The 20,195-nt window shown below is 49.7% G+C and overlaps 1 protein-coding gene across 8 annotated transcripts in view; it reads left to right on the top strand.

Moving 5' to 3' along the window:
• Positions 1-19,401, top strand: part of DMTN (dematin actin binding protein) — a 58,710-nt gene extending 39,309 nt beyond the window's left edge. For 3 of the 8 annotated variants that reach the window (XM_083629555.1, XM_083629553.1, XM_083629554.1), the window contains exons 4-16: positions 1,305-1,379; positions 1,518-1,667; positions 3,002-3,046; positions 3,675-3,786; positions 5,953-6,009; positions 6,109-6,264; positions 7,913-8,022; positions 8,128-8,233; positions 9,214-9,278; positions 12,396-12,461; positions 13,720-13,770; positions 13,904-13,984; positions 15,604-19,401. In XM_083629555.1, coding sequence (XP_083485681.1) covers positions 1,305-1,379; positions 1,518-1,667; positions 3,002-3,046; positions 3,675-3,786; positions 5,953-6,009; positions 6,109-6,264; positions 7,913-8,022; positions 8,128-8,233; positions 9,214-9,278; positions 12,396-12,461; positions 13,720-13,770; positions 13,904-13,984; positions 15,604-15,717 — 1,188 coding nt within the window. In that variant the 3' untranslated portion in view covers positions 15,718-19,401. Of the gene's footprint in view, positions 1-1,304; positions 1,380-1,517; positions 1,668-3,001; positions 3,047-3,674; positions 3,787-5,952; positions 6,010-6,108; positions 6,265-7,912; positions 8,023-8,127; positions 8,234-9,213; positions 9,279-12,395; positions 12,462-13,426; positions 13,570-13,710; positions 13,771-13,903; positions 13,985-15,603 lie in introns of those variants that run through there. The other 5 variants (XR_014551817.1, XR_014551819.1, XR_014551818.1 and 2 more) reach the window with 4 other exon arrangements.
• Positions 19,402-20,195: the final 794 nt, after the last annotated feature.

Here is a 20,195-nt window from a genome sequence, read left to right as displayed (position 1 = left end):
CCAGTGCCCCTTCCTTAAAATGGCATCATTTTAAGAGTGTTTTGGAGCACTAATTTAGACTGTGCACCAAGGGCTCCACAAAGCAAAGAGGCAAGATGCCTGATTCTTTTTTTCCATCCCTCAACATAAAACACTTCCGCCCCCCGCCCCCCCAATCTCCTACATGGTATCAGGTTGATAACGCCTGCTCTAATATTGCCCCCTTTGTGGAAGAGCCTCCTCCCCATCTGAGTCGGGTCCCCGGTTTTTTTTTAAAAAATATTGATTTGCTAGCCAAGAAAACAACAACCCTACAAACATAACAAAGAGAAAGGAAAAACGAAAACAAAGAATCAAATATTTAAACCGTAAAGCACCACAGTCTGGAAGGACAGCTCCAAAGGAATAATAAAGTATTAACTCATACAAAGGTTCCCGTTAGAAATAGCAAAGATTTGTTAAAAACATATGCCTTCTCCACCTGTGAGTTCCACCATCCCTTAGAACAAAGGTCCTTTTTTGTCTTAAGTGAGCCAGATACTTGCATGTACTGATGCTGCTGTATAAGAAATAACATGTCATATATAGACTGAATATTTTAAAAGGTTATTTGAGCTTGGCCCTTTAGGTACATTTAGTTTAGGGCAGGCATGTCCAAAGTCCATTTCGGGGGCCTAATCCGGGCCGCTGGTAGGTTTAATCCGGCCCCTGGGGTAAAATCCAAAAAAAAACCCTCAACAGCCTCAATCCTAAAAAAAAACACCAACAAAATCGAAAAATCTCAACAACTTCAATCCTAAAAAAAAGGTCAACAACTTTGGTCGGCCTTCACTTCATTAAACCTGGCCCTCTTTGGAAAAAGTTTGGACACCACTGGTTTAGGGGATATCTTTTCAAGAAGGGCGGTTTGCCGAATAAACATACACAAACTTATTGTTGCTAATATAATAGATGGATAACTTGAGGATCTTTACATTTGTATAACATGCAGAGAATAATATGTGTTTAAAAATCAGAGAGAGGAGCTGAGGGAAGTCGTAGGGGGGAGGGAGGGAGGGTATGGGGGGAGGGGGGAAATGGGAAATTTAATGAAGATTATTTTCTGGAATCATTTGCTATGTGAAAACAGTTAATAATGTTTTATTTTTTTAAAAAAAAAGAAGGGTGGTTTGCCAAACCCTTGAACACCAGCAATCCAAATTATTAAGATCAAAGGCCTTCCAGGATTTGGCAATACAGCCCTGGGCTGCTGCTGTTAAGAGATGAGGAAGGAGTTCTTTGCTTTTCACACCCCATCTGACTCGTGTCTTTTCTCCTCTCTCCAGCACCAGCTGACGTCCCCAGGGAGCCTCTGCTCTTCCCGGGGCTCCAGCGTCCCTGGGTCACCCTCCAGCACTGTGGTGAGTAGTACCATGCAAATGGACTCTTCGCTTTTAAATGATACCTCACCTCCATGCACGGATCTCTCAGCTGAGTCAAGGTTTGAATGCCTCCTGAATCAAGACCTGGATCGCTGATGCTTCTGTCTTCCTTCCCAGGCAAAAATGGACAATGAAGTCTACAAGGATTTAGCAGCAATCCCCAAAGACAAGGCGATCCTGGACATAGAGCGCCCCGACTTGATGATATACGAGCCCCACTTTACCTACTCCCTCCTGGACCACGTGGAGAGGCCAAGGAGCCGAGAGGTGGGCCAGCCCAAACCCCCTTTTCGGGCCAGGGGGGTCCTTTGCTTTGCCCAGAGTACCATAGCAAAAGCTATTTTGAGGCTGTGATTCTGTAGAAGTTGTTAGGAAACAGTAAGCCCTGATGAAAGAAGAATGGAGGATGAAACTGATGGACTATGCCGAGTTAGATAAATTAACAGGAAGGATTCGAAACCTGCGGGACCAGAGATTCTTAGAAGACTAGAGTAAATATACGAACTATTTGAAAAGTAATTGTAATGAACAGATTACGGTAGGAGCATTGCAAGAAGTTTTCTAAGGAGGATTATTTGAAATATTGCAAGAAAGACTATGAGGAGAATTATTAAAGGTAAAGGTAAAGGGACCCCTGACCATTAGGTCCAGTCGTGACCGACTCTGGGGTTGCAGCGCTCATCTCGCTTTATTGGCCGAGGGAGCCAGCGTACAGCTTCCGGGTCATGTGGCCAGCATGACTAAGCTGCTTCTGGTGAACCAGAGCAGTGCACGGAAACACCGTTTACCTTCCCGCCGGAGTGGTACCTATTTATCTACTTGTGCTTTGAGGTGCTTTCGAACTGCTAGGTTGGCAGGAGCAGGGACCGAGCAACGGGAGCTCATCCCGTCGCAGGGATTCAAACCGCCGACCTTCTGATCGGCAAGTACTAGTCTCTGGTTTAACCCACAGCGCCACCTGCATCCCTGGAGAATTATTAGTTAATGATAATTAAGAGTAATAGAGAAATTAAGAAATGCAGAATAAGTGATAAAAACAGAAAAGCATCAGAGGAGTTGATGGAAGTCAAAAGTATTGTATAAGATAAGAAATTATGTTATATGAATGTTGGAAATGATATGTTAAAAAAACTAATAATTTTTTTTTTTTTTAAGGAAACAGTAAGGCCAGTTCTGTAATGGCTGGCTAATTAATACTGTGAGGTTTTTGTGTTCCACGAGCCCCACTGTGGCTTGCAGTATAGACATAGAACCATAGAAAACTAGGGTGGAAGGGACCCTAAGGCTCATCTAGTCCAACCCACCACAATGCTGGAATCTCAACTAGGTCATACATGACAGGTGGCCACTAAACCTCTGTTATAAACCTTCCTAGGGAGTCCCTTCCATTGTCAAACGGCTCTTACCGTCAGAAAGTTCTTCTGATGGTTTAGCCAGAATCTCCTTTCCTGGAATCTGAATCTATCGGTTCAGGTCCTCCTCTCCGGAGAGGCAGAAAACAAGCTTGCTCCAGGAAGCCTTTTGGACATAATAGATGACTCAGATGTGAGCGGCATCAAGTGAAGTTCTTTCTCTCTCTCTCTCTTGACTCCTTTCTGCAGCGCTCCCTCTCGCCCAAATCCCTCTCTCCACCTCCTTCTCCAGAAGTAAGTGTTTCTCAGGGTTGCCTTGGAGATGGGTTTCCAAGATGGGTTACCAAGAGCAGAGAAGAGGCCAGTGGGAGGGAAGGAGGGAGTGGAGAAGAGATGAGCAAGGCTGTCAGTGCGACAGGGTGGCGGGGAGAGGGATGTGTTCCGGCATCTGCACGGGCAGCAATTGAGCTCAGCGCACCGGGGCCTGTCAGCTCCAGAAGCCCTCTGGCCAAAAGGCAAGCCGGTTTGCAGGACTCCTTGCCAAACGACAGGCCGGCACAGCTCCTCGGCTGCTGACAGTCTCTTGGTGGAGGGCAGGGTGCAGGCTGCTCTTCTGCAACGGGAGGGAAAGGGCTGTGTGGCAATTCAGGTCGGGGCCAGCCCACCCGTTACTGCCGATGAGGCAGCTGCCTCAGGCTGCAGGCTGGAGACAGCTGGGGGGAGCTGCAGATCTGGGGACCCCAGGAGCCTGCTGCTGCTGCCCCCTGTGCTTGTAGCTCGCAGCTGCCACCAGGGAAGAGCAGAGCCACTGTTGCCACCTGCCTCCTATTTTCTCCCCTTTTGCCTCAGGTGGCAAAATGTCTTGGGCCGGCCCTGAAACCAGACTGCTGGCCTCCTCTCACCTCCTTTGCTCTGCCCACAGGTCACTCGCGACTGGATGGAGGAGAGCAAGTCTCCAGGCAATGCCTCCCAGCCGGGCAGCCGCCGAACCAGCAGCAGCAGCCGCAGCGGAGTCCACCATTTCCACCGCCCTGGTAGGGCCCCCCCCTTGCCAAAGGCGCCTTCAGGCTTTCCCTGACACCCCCACCAATGCCTTAGACTGCTCCCCCAGACCCTTCCCCGCCCTCCATCAGTTGCAGCCTCTCCGGGGGGTCTCAGTCATAGAACTGTAGAGAGTTGGAGGGGATCCCAAAGGTCATCTAGTCCAGCCCCCTGCAATGTAGCCGTCATACGCTACATGGGGCTGCCTTTGAAAAGGGCTCAGAAACGTCAGCTGGCTCAAAGAGCTTCAGCCAGACAGAATCATAGCTGTCAACTTTTCCCTTTTTTAAAGGGAAATTCCCTTATTCCAAATAGGATTCCTCGCAAGAAAAGGGAAAAAATGACAGCTGTGGGCAGAATATTGATCCCCTTGTTAGAACAGCTCCGCTAGCTGCCAATCTGTTCCTGAGCACAATTAAAAGTGCTGGTCGTGACCTGTAAAGCCCTATATGACTTAGGCCCAGGCTCTCTGAAGGACCATATTCGCTTATAAGAACCTGCCCAGGTTTTGAGATTTTGAGGGGAGGTCCTTCTCCTAGGTCCACCACCCTCACAGGCCTACTTGGTGGGGGGACGCAGGAGAGGGCCTTCTTGGTGGCTGCTCCCAGACTTTACAACTCCCTCTCTGGAGAAGCCAGGCGGGCCCCCTCCTTGCGGTCCTTCTGCCAGCAGGCGGAGACCTTCTTATTCCTACAGGCCTTTGGGAACAGACTGCTGTTTTTTAAGGAAAGGGCTTTTAATAAGTGCTGTGTTGTTTTATTATTTGTATTTTAATAGACGAGTTTTTAAAATTGCTTTAATTCTATTAGAGTTTAATTACTTTTTATATGTTTCTTAACTTATTTAATTGGTGGTGTTTTAATTTGTATAAGCCGCCTTCAGTCCCAGTCTGGGGAAAAGGCAGGATATAAAAGATGATGAAGATAATGATGATGATGATGATGATGATACTTGATTTAAGAACAGCTTAGTTTATGAACAACTTGGATTAAGAGCGCTGCAAACCCAGAAGTAGGTGTTTTGGTTTGTGAACTATTCCTTGGAATAAGAACATGTTTTGCTTCCTGTTGAGTGTGTTCCATTTGTAAATTGAGTCTCCCGCTGCTATGGGAAACATGCCTTGGTTGAAGAACGCTTTGGTTTAAGAACGGTCTTCCGGAACGGATTAAGTTCGTAAACCAAGGTAAAGGTAAAGTAAAGGGACCCCAGTGCTTTCGAACTGCTAGGTTGGCAGGAGCTGGGGCCGAGCAACGGGAGCTCAACCCGTCGCGGGGATTCAAACCACCGACCTTCTGATCAGCAAGTCCTAGGCTCTGTGGTTTAACTCATAGCGCCACCCGCGTCCCTTATATTTCTCCTTTTACGTGGCCCAAAATCTGCCCTGCTCCCCTCTACCTTGAACTCCCCTGGGTCAGGCCCTTCAACCCTGGAGCGTAGCAAGCTACCTTAAATGTACTGAGTCAGGCCATTGGCCTGTCCTGCTCACTGTTGCCTACAGTCCAGTGACTGGCAGCTGATCTCCCGGTTTCAGGCAGGGAATATTTAACCTGTGCCCTTCTGTCCTTCTCCAAAGCAGCTTCATGGAAACCCCCTCGGTGGTATTGTAACTCTTCTACGTTGGGGCAGCCTTTGCTACCCTGCGTATGATGAGAGTTGCTTATTATTATTACAGTGGTACCTTGGTTTACAGGGACGCAGCTGGCGCTGTGGGTTAAACCACAGAACCTAGGACTTGCCAATCAGAAGGTCGGCGGTTCGAATCCCCGCGACGGGATGAGCTCCCGTTGCTCGGTCCCTGCTCCTGCCAACCTAGCAGTTCGAAAGCACATCAAAGTGCAAGTAGATAAATAGGTACCTCTCCCACGGGAAGGTAAATGGCGTTTCCGTGCGCTGCTCTGGTTCGCCAGAAGCAGCTTAGTCATGCTGGCCACATGACCCAAAAGCTGTACGCCGGCTCCCTCGGCCAATAAAGCGAGATGAGCGCCGCAACCCCAGAGTCAGCCATGACTGGACCTAATGGTCAGGGGTCCCTTTACCTTTACCTTTAAAAGGAGAAATATGGGCAGCAGCACTCTGGAAAACCACCTCGGGGGTCTCCCTGAGAAGCAGCCCCAAACCAGTTGCTGCGTCCCCTGAGCGCCTCCCTGTTCCTTCCCCAGATACCAACACGGCAGAGATGAACATCTACAAGAAGCCCCCCATCTACAAGCAGAGAGGTAGGTGGTGCTCCCTGGTGCCCTCTGGGGCGGGTGAAGGTGGGGCTACACACAGCAGAGGCTCAGAGTCACCTTCCCCGCCCCCCTTGCACCTTGCAGAGCAGTCGGTGACACCAACCCCGCAGAGCAAGCACCTGATCGAGGACCTGATCATCGAATCCTCCAAGTTCCCAGCTGCCCAGCCGCCCGACCCCAACCAGCCGGCCAAGATTGAGACGGACTACTGGCCCTGCCCGCCCTCCTTGGCAGTTGTGGGTAAGTGGTCCTTGCTGTGTTTTTCTGTCAGCCAGTGGGGTAGTGGATGGGGGAATGCAGGGGAGCATAGCTGTGGGGCTTTTTTCCCAAAACTGGAGCAATGATGCCATCTGCCAAGGTGCCAGGTCTCCTTTTTCTGGCAAACGAATGAGGCGATAACAAGTCTTTCAAGTTTGCTTGTGAGAGATTAGCATAGAGGAAGTTGGATAATGAGGAAAAGAATCGAGCAGAGGCTGGATACTGCTTTCCTTTTCTTTGATGGGGTTGCTGCTTCGTACTGGCAGTTTTAAACGGTAGCGATTCCTTGCGAGATCTTTTGCATTTCCAAAACAGCTATTTACAACCTTCAAAATAAATAAATAAAAGCAGATTAAAACATACATCACCATTCTACATGCCTGGGCAGGCTTGTCTAAACAAGAATGTTTTCAGCAGGCACCCAAAAGAATACAGTGAAGGTGCCCGCCTGATCTCAATAGGCAAGGAGTTCCAAAGTGCAGGCGCTGCCACACTAAATGACCAGTTTCTTACAAGTGAAGAACAGGTATTATATAGCCCTGTAATAATGCCAGCTGCACAGAATGTGGCGGCTGAGCAGACATATATGGGGTGAGGTGATCTCGCAGGCAAACTGGTCCCGTGTCCTAGTTCCAGGTAGGTAGCCATGTTGGTCTGCCATAGTCGAAACAAAATAATAATAATAAAATCCTTCCAGTAGCACCTTGTTGTTGTTGTTTAGTTGTTTAGTCGTGTCCGACTCTTCGTGACCCCCTGGACCAGAGCACGCCAGGCACTCCTGTCTTCCACTGCCTCCTGCAGTTTGGTCAAACTCATGCTGGTAGCTTTAAGAACACTGTCCAACCAACTCGTCCTCTGCCGTCCCCTTCTCCTTGTGCCCTCCATCTTTCCCAGCATCAGGGTCTTTTCCAGGGAGTCTTCTCTTCTCATGAGGTGGCCAAAGTATTGGAGCCTCAGCTTTAGGATCTGTCCTTCCAGTGAGCACTCAGGGCTGATTTCCTTAAGAATGGATAGGTTTGATCTTCTTGCAGTCCATAGTAGCACCTTAGAGACCAACTAAGTTTGTTCTTGATATGAGCTTTCGTGTGCATGCACACTTGCACACGAAAGCTCATACCAAGAACAAACTTAGTTGGTCTCTAAGGTGCTACTGGAAGGATTTTATTTTTTTTAATTTTGGTCCCATGTTGTTAAGGGTGGTTGATATAAGAATAGCAACCCCTTGAACCTGGCCACCAGGGCAGATTTATCAGCGCAGGTGTTCTGTGCTGCCAAAGCCTGTCAGCAATTGTGCTGCAGCATTCTACACTCATTGCAACCTCCAGATCAGGTGCAAGGCAAGCCCCATACAGAGCGCATAGCAGTAATCTAGCAGTGAAGTAATCCATGTGAAGGCTCAGGTAAACTGGCCCCATGTTACTAAGGGCTTTATAGCTTCACCCTCTTTGGTCCCTTTCATCTTCCCCTCCTCAAATGGCTACTATAAGGTTTCGGCCCTAAGCACACTCACCTGGGGACAATGTCGTCTGAAATCGGGGGGGGGGGGCATCATTTTTGAAGGTGAGAAGACCCTCCGCCCAAGAAGCTGTCTGCCACGTGTGAGACACGCTCCTGCCTTGTGTTTCTGCAGAGACTGAGTGGCGGCGGCGGATGGCCTCCAAAAGAGGCGAGGACGAGGATGAGGACAGCACGGAAGAATTGGGGAGCCTGCGAGAGTTGCAGAAGCAAGAGCTGAGCAAGGTGGGCAGGGGGCTTGGGGGCAGGTGAAGCCGGGTGGGGGGCTCCTGGGTGCCGGTGGCTCCTTGTGTGGCTGAGCTCCCCGCCCCCATTCTCTCTCTCCGCCAGGTGGCCTCCAACCTTGGCAAACTCATCCTCAAGGAGGAGATGGAGAAGTCGCTCCCCATCCGGAGGAAAACCCGTTCCCTTCCAGACCGGACGCCCTTCCACTCCTGTGAGTAAGCAACCTCCCACCCCACCCCCTGCTAAAACCAGGGGCTGATTTCCCGTGCTTCTCATTCTTTTTGTCTTGAAACAGGAAGGGCACATCTTTCGTGCACCCGTTTGTTTGTTTGCATTTATAATCCACTTTTTCCTCCGAGGAGCTTAAGGTAGCACTCTGTTAGAATTCCTGCTCTATGATTGCAGTCATGGGATTGTTGCCTATCACATGATGGTGTATGTTTTCATTCCACAGAGTGGGAAGTGATGGAGACAGGATGTTTGTGTTACTGTGTTCCGTGAAGTGGGACTATTGTCCTTTGTTCTTTCTCTTTGCTGTCTGATGCTAGAGAGAGAGGGAGCCATGTTGAAGTGCTCCGTGTGTGTTTATATGTAAATAAAGTAGATTAGCCAAAATGCTGAGTTGCTGAGGTCTGTCACGCAAGGTGCACAAACTCTGCAGATCTCTAAGTGTGCCAATGTCTGTTGGCATCGGTCACTGTGATGTTCAGGCAGAAGAAAGCTTCTGAAGCTTCCGAACAATTGACCAAGGAGGGAACATGCCAGTCGGGCATGTGTCTCTACCAGGGTCCTACTCGAGTGTAGGCTGAACTCCTGACACAATCATGGTTCTCTTTCCCCAGCCACTCTGGGTGGCTCCCAACAGAATATTGAAAACACACAAAAAAATCAAGTGCCAGACAGGTAGCCATTCCAGAAATAACAAACCCAGATGAAGACAAAAGGGTGTGATTAACTTGGCTGGGAAACAGCCAATATCTCTTTTGTTACACTTGAGGGGTGTTTGGTGGAGGGCAAGGAGAACCATGGGGCAGGGTCCAGGATGCTCAGATTACTGCCACCAGACCTCCCCTTTCATGATGTAACCGTGATGTAGTTTGGGGGGGTGTCACATGGGGATTAGCCGCTAATAGAAGTTTGGGAGCTCTTTTGTTTGGGCCATATTAATCGCTGGTCTTCCTCTTTTTCCAGCTCTTCACGGTGGAAGCTCAAAATCTTCCTCCCTTCCTGCCTACGGGAGAAGCACCCTCGCCAGGGTAAGGTGCCAGTTAGGGGCCTCTGCCCTGAGCCTTCCAACCTTCAGCTTCTATGAGTTCTTATATATATATATATATATATATATATATATATATATATATATATATAATATTTTTATTAAGTTTTACATAAGAAATTTAAATTCAAGCTCATCATTCACCTCCTCATTTAGGATTCTTTGAATCCCTTGATTTCCCTCTGCCCATCCATGGTTACCATTATCAATCTTTTATTTTATTTTATCTGCTTATCTTATTTTCTCTAATTTGTTAAAAGAATCACAACCCATTTTCCCAGGGTTTTTCATACATTAGGAGCATTACTCAAATCCTGCCAAAGTTTTAAAAATTGTTTACAGTGTTCTCTTGAGCACATTATAAATTTTCCCCATCCCTCCTTAAAATTCCTCTTTTCCTGGCTTCTGATTTTCCCAGTCAGTTTCGCCATTTTGGCGTAGTCCACCATAGTCCTTCAGCTTCCACGAGTTCTAGTGTTGTGACAGAGACTTTTGTCTTTCCCCTTTCTTCTCTTGGGACTTTCCCCAACCCATGGTTGCATTCACCGCAAGTGCTTTCACGGTCTGGATTGGGCCCATGAAATGCTATAATGACCCTTGCCTGCCTGCCTGGAGATGGTCTTTGTTATTGACTTTTGTGCTGCTGGAATGTACCGTATTTTTCGCTCTATTGGACGCAGTTTTTCCCCTCCAAAAATTGAGGGGAAATGTGTGGGCCTCCTATGGAGCGAATGCAGGCTTGTGCCATAGCCGCGCGCAACCCCTCCGGCAGGGAGAGGCTGCACGGGGCTATGGCTTCTTTAGCCCTGCACAGCGTCTCCTGGCAAGGAGAGGCTGCACGGGGCTAAAGGGGAAGACAAAACAGCGAGCAGGATCCATCCCGCTCCTTGCCTTGCCTTCTTCCATAGCTGCGCGCAACCCCTCCGCAAGGAGAGGCTGCACGGGGCTATGGATTCTTTAGCCCTGCGCAGCGTCTCCCGGCAAGGAGAGGCTGCACGGGGCTAAAGGGGAAGACAAAGCAGCGAGCGGGATCCATCCCGCTCGCTGCTTTGCCTTCTTCCATAGCTGCGCGCAACGCCTCCGCAAGGAGAGGTTGTGCGCAGCCTGTACGCTGCTCTTTGGGGCTGGGGGGGAAAAAATATTTTTTTTCTTGATTTCCCCCCCTAAAAACTGGGTGCGCCCTATGGTCCGGTGCGCCCTATGGTGCGAAAAATACGGTATGTAGCCTGCTATGAAATGAGAGCAATGCATTTGCTGCTTTGACCTGTTTTGCCGCTCGCCCTGAGCTCTGTTGCACGCAGACCCTAGAAGATTATTCACAATTGGGTGCAGGTCTTGAGTTGAGACACACTGCCCATCTCTGCTCTATCCCTTGGATGGAAGTAGAAAAAGTGAAGGTGTTTGGAGGGAATGTGCATATTCCACACATCTCGAAGTCCTCCGGTTTCCTTTTTATGAAAGCAGTCTTGCTCTTGCTGGTGCAGAGAGGGCTCAAGAACAGTCTAATCTGAGGCGGTGGAAATCATCTCAATGATCAGAAGAAGGGCCGCCCTTCCAAACTGTGCCTGTTCCTCTGGCGCCTGCTTCCATTCTGAAACCATAGAATCTTAAAATTATAGAGTTGGGAAGGAACAGCAGGGAGTTGGAGCATCTTCTAGTCCATGGGTAAGCAAACTAAGGCCCGGGGCCCAGATCCGGCCCAATCGCCTTCTAAATCCAGCCGGCGGACGGTCTGGGAATCAGCGTGTTTTTACATGAGTAGGATGTGTCCCTTTATTTAAAATGCATCTCTAGGTTATTTGTGGGGCCTGCCTGGTGTTTTTACATGAGTAGAATGTGTGCTTTTATTTAAAATGCATCTCTGGGTTATTTGTGGGGCATAGGAATTTGTTCATTCCACCCCCCCCCAAATATAGTCCAGCCCCCCACAAGGCCTGAGGGACAGTGGACTGGCCCCCTGCTGAAAAGGTTTGCTGACCCCTGACTAGTCCAACTCCCTGCAGTGCAGGGAACCACAGTTGAAGAATTCCTGACAGGTGGCCATCCAAGGATCTCCAAGCAAGGAGGCTCCAACACTGTCTTCCGAAGGAGTCAGTTCCACTGTCAAACTGTTCTTACAATACAGAACAACCAACCCCTGTGTTGCAAACTAAACACAACAATACAAGGAACATGCAGACCAGTTTACTAGATAGCACTGTAATTCTTAATGCATAATATACATGATTTAGTAACAAAAACATGATTTGTAACTAAATCATGTATATTATGCAGTAAGAATTACAGTGCTATCTAGTAAACTGTTCTTACAGTCAGAAAGTTATTCCTAATATCTTGGATCCCAAACGCCCTGGAACTCAGACGTTTTGGCTCCCAGACGCCGCAAACCCGGAAGTGATTGTTCTGGTTTGCAAATGTTCTTTTGGAAGCTGAATGTCCAGCAGGGCTTCTGCAGCTTCCGATTGGCCGCAGGACCTTCCTGCGGCCAATCAGAAGCAGCGATTTGGCTTCCGAACGTTTTGGAAGTTGAACAGACTTACAGAACGGATTCTGTTTGACTTCCAAGGTACGACTGTATTTAATTGGAATCTCCTTTCTTTGCCCTTTGAATCCCTGTGATTTGGGTCATCCCCTCTGGAGCAGCTAGAAAACAAGCTTGCTCAGTCTTCCATGGGGCAGCTCTTCAGGTTTTTGAAGATGACTGTCAAATTCTGATCCACACCATCTTTGACCAAGAATCGCACAGCTGGCATTGGCCCTGCAGAGAGACCTGCTGGCCTGGGGCTGAGGTCCCACAAGTAGCCCACATCTCCTGCCATTATTGGGAGGTGGGGGGTGAGAATCCTTCTGTCCCAAGCAGAAAACCTGAGTAATAAAGGCACAATCACATCATGGACACGTGGAATCGGTTGCCTTTCTCCGACAAAGCTGTAGTTTCCAGGAGTCTTTGGGAAAAGTGATGTGTGCTTTAGATGTGTGGTCTGGATGTGACCTAGGAAAGATCGAAGCGCCCCCTCTCTTCATGCCACAAAGGCACCAAGGTTGGCATGTCTCTGTGAGTGACCCTGACTCTTCTCCTGCTTTTTTCCGCCTTCTACAGCTGCAGTCCACAGAGTTCAGTCCTGCCGGCAGTGAGAAAGGGAGCCCAGGTAAGCGGAGCTACGGGGTTGGGGTTGGGGTGGGGCAAAGGCAGACCTCTCATCTGCTGACATCAGTCACCTGCCCTAGCTTGGACCCTCTTCTGCTACTTCTGAGCTGCTTCTGACCTCCCTCCCGCTCACAGAATTGTAGAGTGGGAAGGGACCCCAAGGGCAGTGTTAGAAACTGGGACAGAAAAGCTAGGAGCCAAATGGCTCCTGGGACCTGGGTTGCAGGCGCCAAAACAGAATGTCTAGTCGCCATTTGGGGGGGGGGGGGGTTGGCAACACTTTTTATTATTTTGATAGGCATGAACTAATACTCAATTCACATAAGTGGCACATTGTCAATATCACATTTTAAGCAGAAACTGCTAATACATGTTTGATTTGGTGTTTGCAATAAAAAATATAGGTACCATACTTCAGTTTTCAAAACACTCTTTTTAATTAACATATTGCCTATCCTTAACATATAGAGTGGTACCTCAGGTTAAGTACTTAATTCTTTCCGGAGGTCCGTTCTTAACCTGAAACTGTTCTTAACCTGAAAGCACCACTTTAGCTAATGGGGCCTTCTGCTGCTGCCGCGCCGCCGGAGCACGATTTCTGTTCTCATCCTGAAGCAAAGTTCTTAACCCGAGGTACTATTTCTGGGTTAGCGGAGTCTGTAACCTGAAGCGTCTGTAACCTGAGGTACCACTGTACTTCGATGCTTCGAAGCACATACATTTCAGTAATCCTCGAGTGTCAGCCAGGCGTGAAAATAAAGCACCCAGACTTTTTGAGGTGCTCACAAACGGAGAATCTTTAGGTGCAAAATGCTCCTGGAGCCCTGCTAATTTCGAACCCTGCCAGAGGGTCATCTACTCCAACCCCCCACAATGCAGGAATCACACTAAGTGGTCTTGGCCACTTAGCAATGAACCAACTGAAGAAGATGGCAGGGGACTGTTCTCTGGTCACCTTCAGCCCCTTTCCTTCTGTCTTGCAGGTCTACAGGTGAGCACACATGCCCAGCCACAGGTGGTCCCCCCGAGAGGTGATGTATCAGGCCACTTCCCCCAAGGATACCTGGGAGAGTGACGGCGTCTCACCCAAACCCCAGAGGAAGGCTGAGGAGGGTTTGAGAGGGCCAGGAGGGTTTGAGAGGGCCAGGAGGCCAGGAGGGAATAAGGTGGTGCAACTGGCTGCCTCCTGTGAGTCCACAGCCATGCCAAGCACTATTTCTGTGGGAGAAGGCCCTGCAACTGTGTTGGGTTTATTTTCCCTCCGCAGAACGGCCAGAGAGGGCGGATGGACAGGGGAAACTCCCTCCCTAGTATGCTGGAGCAAAAGGTGAGAACTGCCCCTGGGGCCATGGGGGAATATCCACCGTCCTTTCGCATGGGGGTAATGTGTCCTGATGCGCCCACAAAGAAATGCAACCAAGTGGCCCCTTCGTTAACTTTGCTTTTCTTCCTCCCTGAAGATTTACCCTTACGAGATGCTGATGGTGACGAATCGGGGAAGAGTGAAACTGCCTCCAGGCGTGGACCGGACAAGGCTAGAGGTACAAAGAAATAGCACTGGTGCAGATCTACCTTTCTCAACCCTGGCACCCTGCAAATCACTTCCTTGCTATCATCATCATCATCCTTACAGTCGTACCTTGGCTCCTGAATGCCTTGCGACTCGAACATTTTGGCTCCCAAACGCCGCAAACCCGGAAGCGAGTGTTCCAGTTCCAGTTTGCGAACGTTCTTTGAAACCCGAACATCCAACGTGGATTATGCGGCTTCCGATTGTGTGCAGGAAGCCCCTGCAGCCAATCGGAAGCCGCACTTTGGTTGTCGAATTTTTAAGGAAGTCGAACAGAATTCTGGAACGGATTCTGTTCGACAACCATGGTATGACTGTATTATTATTGTTGTTGTTGTTTTAGAAAATGTATAAGCCACTCGATTGTCAGAAAAACTCAAAAGGGCTTACAGAAGAGAAAAAGCAATTAAATTGGCAGTAAGAAGAAATAACCAGACATTGGAAAAGTTAAGATAACCAGAGACTAAAAACATATTAAGACTCGCATCAACTTTCTAAACATCTGGACAGGCTGGTTTAAAGAAAAATGTTTTTAGCAGGTGCTGAAAAGAGTAAAGGTGTCAACAGGCACTGAGTTCCAAAGTTTGGGTGGTGCTGCACTAAAATATCAAGTTCTTACAAATGTGGAACGGGTATTATGGGGCACGTGTAACTGCGCCTGCCCTGCTGATTGAAGCAGCAGAGGGACCACATGTGGGGTAAGAAGGTCCAGATGTTGTTGGGCTTCAACTCCCAGCAGCCTCAACAGCCCGCATGGCCAGTGGGCAGGGACGATGGGAGCTGTAGTCCAGGTTCTGCAAGGCACCAGTTGGTGTGCATAATACTGAACTAGACAAACCACTTGTCTTGACTCAAGATAAGGCACCTCCCCATGTTCTTTGAATCTGACATGAGATACAACCCCTTTCAAGACAAGCACCTTGCCTTACCCCCCGACGTGCCCACTTGACCACTTCGCCATTGTTATAGGCTCCACATTTGTAAAAACTCTCTTATCTTTCAGCCTGGCATCACCTACCCTTTGGAACTCCCTGCCGATTGATTTCAAGCAGGCACATTCACTGTACCCTTTTGCAGCGCCTACCCAAATGTTTATGGGACGCGGGTGGCGCTGTGGGTTAAACCACAGAGCCTAGGACTTGCCGATCAGAAGGTCAGCGGTTTGAATCCCCGCGACGGGGTGAGCTCCCGTTGCTCAGTCCCTGCTCCTGCCAACCTAGCAGTTTGAAAGCACGTCAAAGTGCAAGTAAATAAATAGGTACTGCTCTGACGGGTTTCCGTGCGCTGCTCTGGTTCGCCAGAAGCAGCTTAGTCATGCTAGCCACATGACCCGGAAGCTGTACGCCGGCTCCCTCAGCCAGTAAAGCAAGATGAGCGCCGCAACCCCAGAGTCGGCCACGAGTGGACCTAATGGTCAGGGGTCCCTTTACCTTTACCCATATGTTTTAGAAAGTTGGTTCATTTGCTTCTAAAAAGTTATTTTAACTTTTCGTGTGCCTTGACTGCAAACCGCTCGAGTGGTTTCATGAATCTTATGAAATGAACAAATGAATGAATGAGCAAGCCTTCTTCCTTCTCTCCCCATCCCAGCGCCACCTGTCAGCCGAAGATTTCCTGCGTGCGTTCGAGATGTCGCCGGACGAATTTGGCAAGCTGGCCCTGTGGAAGCGGAACGAGCTGAAGAAGAAAGCCTTCCTCTTCTGATCCCGGCCCCCGCGCAGAGCCGACATGCCCGGCGTGACGCTCCGTGCGTGTGTGCCGACCCGTCTTTCATCACAGACGCTTTAGGGCTACTCTCGAGCTCGTTCGAAGGGACGATGCTCCTTTCTCCCCACCACCACCCAACCGCCCTCACTGCAGAGGTGGCTGCCATGCCTTGACTCTTGGGGCAGAGGAAAAGTGGGTCAGGAAAAGAGTGGTGAGCACCCTGTGCTGGATGTGGCGGCTGCGGGGGGGTGCCAAGTCCCTTCCCCACTCCCACCCCGGGGAAAATCAGCCATGTGTGGGGTGGGAAGAGGCCAGGGTGGAGATAAGGTGTTCTGTGCTGCCACCCTTAAGCTCATTCCGTTGCTGGCTTTACTCCCAGACCATGCATCCTCTCCCCACATTGGCACAAAGGCCCATCAGGTTTTCTAAACTTGGGCAAGAATGAGGCCCAGCGGGCAGATCTGAGCATCATGGCACCAGGCAGACTCCCACCCTGCAGCAGGACCAGATTGAAGAGGGTCTCTCTGCCCCAGCATCCTCTTCTCACAGGGGGCAGCCTTGCCACTCTCTCCCACTGATTTCCGCCCCCTTGTGACTGGTACTCAGCTGCCCACTGTACGTGCCTAGCCTCTGCTGGAGTGAACGTGACCTGGGGCTGCTTCTCATCTAAATGGCTACCAAGCAGCAGGGTGATGGCTCCCTCCCCAGCAAAAAGAAAAAAAAGCTTCCTTTGCTAGCTCCTGCCCCTGCTGCACTGGACAAATGGAAGTATTTTGTGGCCACTCTCTTAAGATGTGCCGTCTACAGGAGGAATGCAGTCACTACCACGGTGCCCGCAGGCATGGAGAAGGGCATAGAGGTGGGCTTCATTTGGAATCGAGGCATGTGTCCAGGCCCCCGTTCTGCAGGGGGTTGGACTAGGTCACTTGGAGTCACTTCCAACTCTATGGTTCTAGTTTCTTCCCCACTGCCAAAAGCTCCCTTTCCAGGCCAGCTTCCTCTACCCATTTCTGCCCCAGAATTCCCAACTCTTCCTGCAAGCTGGTCCTGGGCCAGCTGTATGTGGCACCTGTTTCCTGCTCCCCCTCTACCCTGCCATCCCAACCATCTAGGCTGTAACATTCTTCTGTGCTGCACCTGCTGCCTGCCCCCCACCCCAAAATCTGGGGGCCCCTGCAAGCTCTATTCAGCGAGACTTTGAGGATGTGCCTGAAGAGAGGAATGCATTTACCTGCTGCTGTCATGCCCGTAGTTCAGGCCCGCCTATGTGCCTCCCCCTCCACATACCCTGCACCTGTAGGTACACAGATCTACCTGCCCTGTCTCCACAGCTTCATGCTAGTCCTGTGGAAAGGACTGCAGAGAAGGTGGCTTGATGCAAAGCCTGGGTATGCCCCTGCTCCTGCCCAACCAGTGTGGTGTAGTGGTTAAGAGCGGTGGACTCGTAATCTGGTGAACCGGGTTCGCTTCCCCGCTCCTCCACATGCAGCTGCTGGGTGACCTTGGGCTAGTCACACTTCTCTGAAGTCTCTCAGCCCCACTCACCTCACAGAGTGTTTGTTGTAGGGGAGGAAGGGAAAGGAGATTGTTAGCCACTTTGAGACTCTTTAAAGGTAAAGGGACCCCTGACCATTAGGTCCAGTCGTGGCTGACTCTGGGGTTGCAGGGCTCATCTTGCTCAACAGGCCGAGGGAGCTGGTGTACAGCTTCCAGGTCATGTGGCCAGCATGACTAAGCTGCTTCTGGCGAACCAGAGCAGAACATGGAAACGCCGTTTACCTTCCCGCCGAAGCGGTACCTATTTATCTACTTGCACTTTGACGTGCTTTCGAACTGCAAGGTTGGCAGGAGCAGGGACTGAGCAACGGGAGCTGACCCTGTTGCGGGGATTCGAACCGCCGACCTTCTGATCAGCAAGTCCTAGGCTCTGTGGTTTAACCCACAGCACCACCCGAGACTCCTTAGGGTAGTGATAAATGGGATAGCAAATCCAAACTCTTCTTCTTCTTCAATCCTAAAAGCTGGAGGAGTGAGAGCTCTCTTCTGATTCAGCCACTGCAAGGCTCACAACTCTGTGCCACAGCCCCTGGTCTCTTGGAAGCTACTACAGCCAGTTTAGGTCATGCAAGGCAACTGCATTTATGCCAAGGGACAGGAGCCTACTAGCCGGCCCCTTCTGTCTTGCGCATAGAGGCCAGGCTCTGCAAAGGATCACTTTGGGAGTGCAGCTACTTCACAGGCAAGATCCAGGCTGCTCTGTCGCTTTCCTTACCAAGACAGGCTTTCTTTCTTTATGAGCCAAACAACCGTCAGTCTCAACTCAGACTGAGCAGCGAGAGCAGGGAGAGCCAGGACAGGAGGAGACTAGGCTGTCTCTACACTGCCACACATTTCTGCTCACCAAGAGATGAGAAGCACCTGCCCACCCCCATCTCCTCCTGGAGGCCAAGGCTCCTTTTTGCCCATCACAATCGCACTCCCCCTGCCCCAGGGAACACACAAATGGTTGCGTGCAATACACAAGCACCCGTGCCTGTTGAACTACCAGGGCCCACAAGTCAGCACAGTTGCACTAGGTGATCCTTTGGGGCCCTTCCAGATTGCATGATTCTAGGAACACAAACCAATGTTGCACAGGCTGCTAGAAATCAGCAGCGAGTTGCAGGGTTGGTTTCTGCTGGGGCAGAAAAGATCTCTCTCTCTCTCACACACACACACCCCTAAAGCAAGAGGGGGGCACTGTCCCAATGAGCACCTTCCTCCACAAAATCTACCAGCCCTTAAGTGGTGGCTTCTCACTGACTGGTAAAATTACTGCAGTCTAGTGGTACTTTTCATCAGGCTATTTAAAGAGGGGGAAGAGTTTGCCAAGGAGGAGAGGGGTGCTTCAAGTCACAGTTCCAAGGAACATTCCCCAATCCAGACCAGCACCAGGCCTACCTGTCTCACTTAAGGGGTCCTGCACTGCACCAGCAAAAACCTCCCACCCACAATGCTGTCCTGGCACTTTTCAGTCTAGTAAGGGTGCTGCCATTGCATTGTGGGAGGGAGAGCAGAAGAGCCTGGAAGGGTTCGCTGCCCTTGGTGGGGTGGATCAAAGCAGCAGCAGCAGCAGTAGCAGTCTAGGCCCAAGCAAGTCTAACTTTTGAGTCAGGAAGATGATGACAGAGGTGCTTTCCCTCCACCTGGCGCCTTCCAACTGCTTTTGATGGCAGCTCCCACCAACCCAGCGTGCTGGCTGGAGCTCAAGGGAGCCCCAAATATCTGGGAAGCAGCGGGACAGCACCCTGGCCCTGAAATCCAGCCACCAAGACTGCCCAATGAGCCATTCCCCAGGGCTGTGGGAGAAACTGCCTTTCCTGGCTCAGGAGCCCAGTGTTCAGCTCACACCTTTTCCCTCCACACAGCCCCTGCCATGCTGCCCCCCTTCCATTTCCTCCCTCCTGGCCACTCCACTTTGTGCAAATGTAAAGAATGTAATTTATTAGAAGTCACCGGCCTCTACTTGCTTTTCACTGCTATTCTGTGAGCATATCTATAAATAAGGACCTCCTAGTGCGAAGAGCGGCCTACCCCTATTCCACCACCCACTTTGGCTGATGTCAGAATCTGTGTGAAAATGATTTCCTCTCTAACCCCCACCCCCTTTTAATTAAATGTGAAGTGGCTTTATTCAAAAAAGGTCTTGTCCTTGCTTTGTTATTTGTTTGTCAGGACTGATGTATGAGCTGCACCACACTGTTAAATCCTTTCTAGCCTCTCCTCTATTATTTCATAAAATCTGTGCACCGTTTGATCATTAAAAACAAAACAAAACCTCAAAGCGATTTACAAACAGAATGAAACAATAAAATTACTAGTAAAAACCCTAAAGCAAAACAATAAATTGAAAACAGATTAAAACATATAGCAATATTCTACATGTCTGGGTAGCCTTGTCTAAATAAAAATCTTCTGTGCACAGAACCAGAAAGAGTACAGTGGAAGCACCTGCCTGATATCAAATGGCAGGGAATCCCAGAGTGTAGCCGCTGCCACACTAAAAAATAAATTTCTTACAAATACGAAATGAGTATTATATGGAACATGTAACAGTGCCAGTTCTGCCAATCGAAGCAATCGAGTGGGTGTCTATTTGGTAAGGTGATCTTGCAAGTAGTGCAAATCTCTGAGCAAAGGTGTTCTATGCTGACAAGGCCTCATTCTGTCAGCAATCGTGCTGCAGCATTCTGCACTAACTACAGCTTCCAGATCAAGCGCAAGGGAAGCCCCACACAGAGGGCATTGCAGCATTCCAGTTTGGAAGTAACCAATGCAGGAGAAAAGAGCTCTGGAGTTTGCTTTCACATTTGGATGAGGATAGAGGGAACTGGTCATTTTTCAAGCCCTCCCTGGCACGTTCCTCCTAAAAAAAAAAAAGACACTGCCCAGCCACTTCTAAGACAACAGACCACAGGCACTGGAAGAGAAATTTA

Source organism: Podarcis filfolensis, assembly GCF_964270895.1.
Source record: "Podarcis filfolensis genome assembly, chromosome: 8".
NCBI lineage: Eukaryota > Metazoa > Chordata > Lepidosauria > Squamata > Lacertidae > Podarcis > Podarcis filfolensis.
The sequence above is the reverse complement of the archived record's forward strand: the minus strand, read 5'-3'. Positions and strand labels throughout refer to the sequence as shown.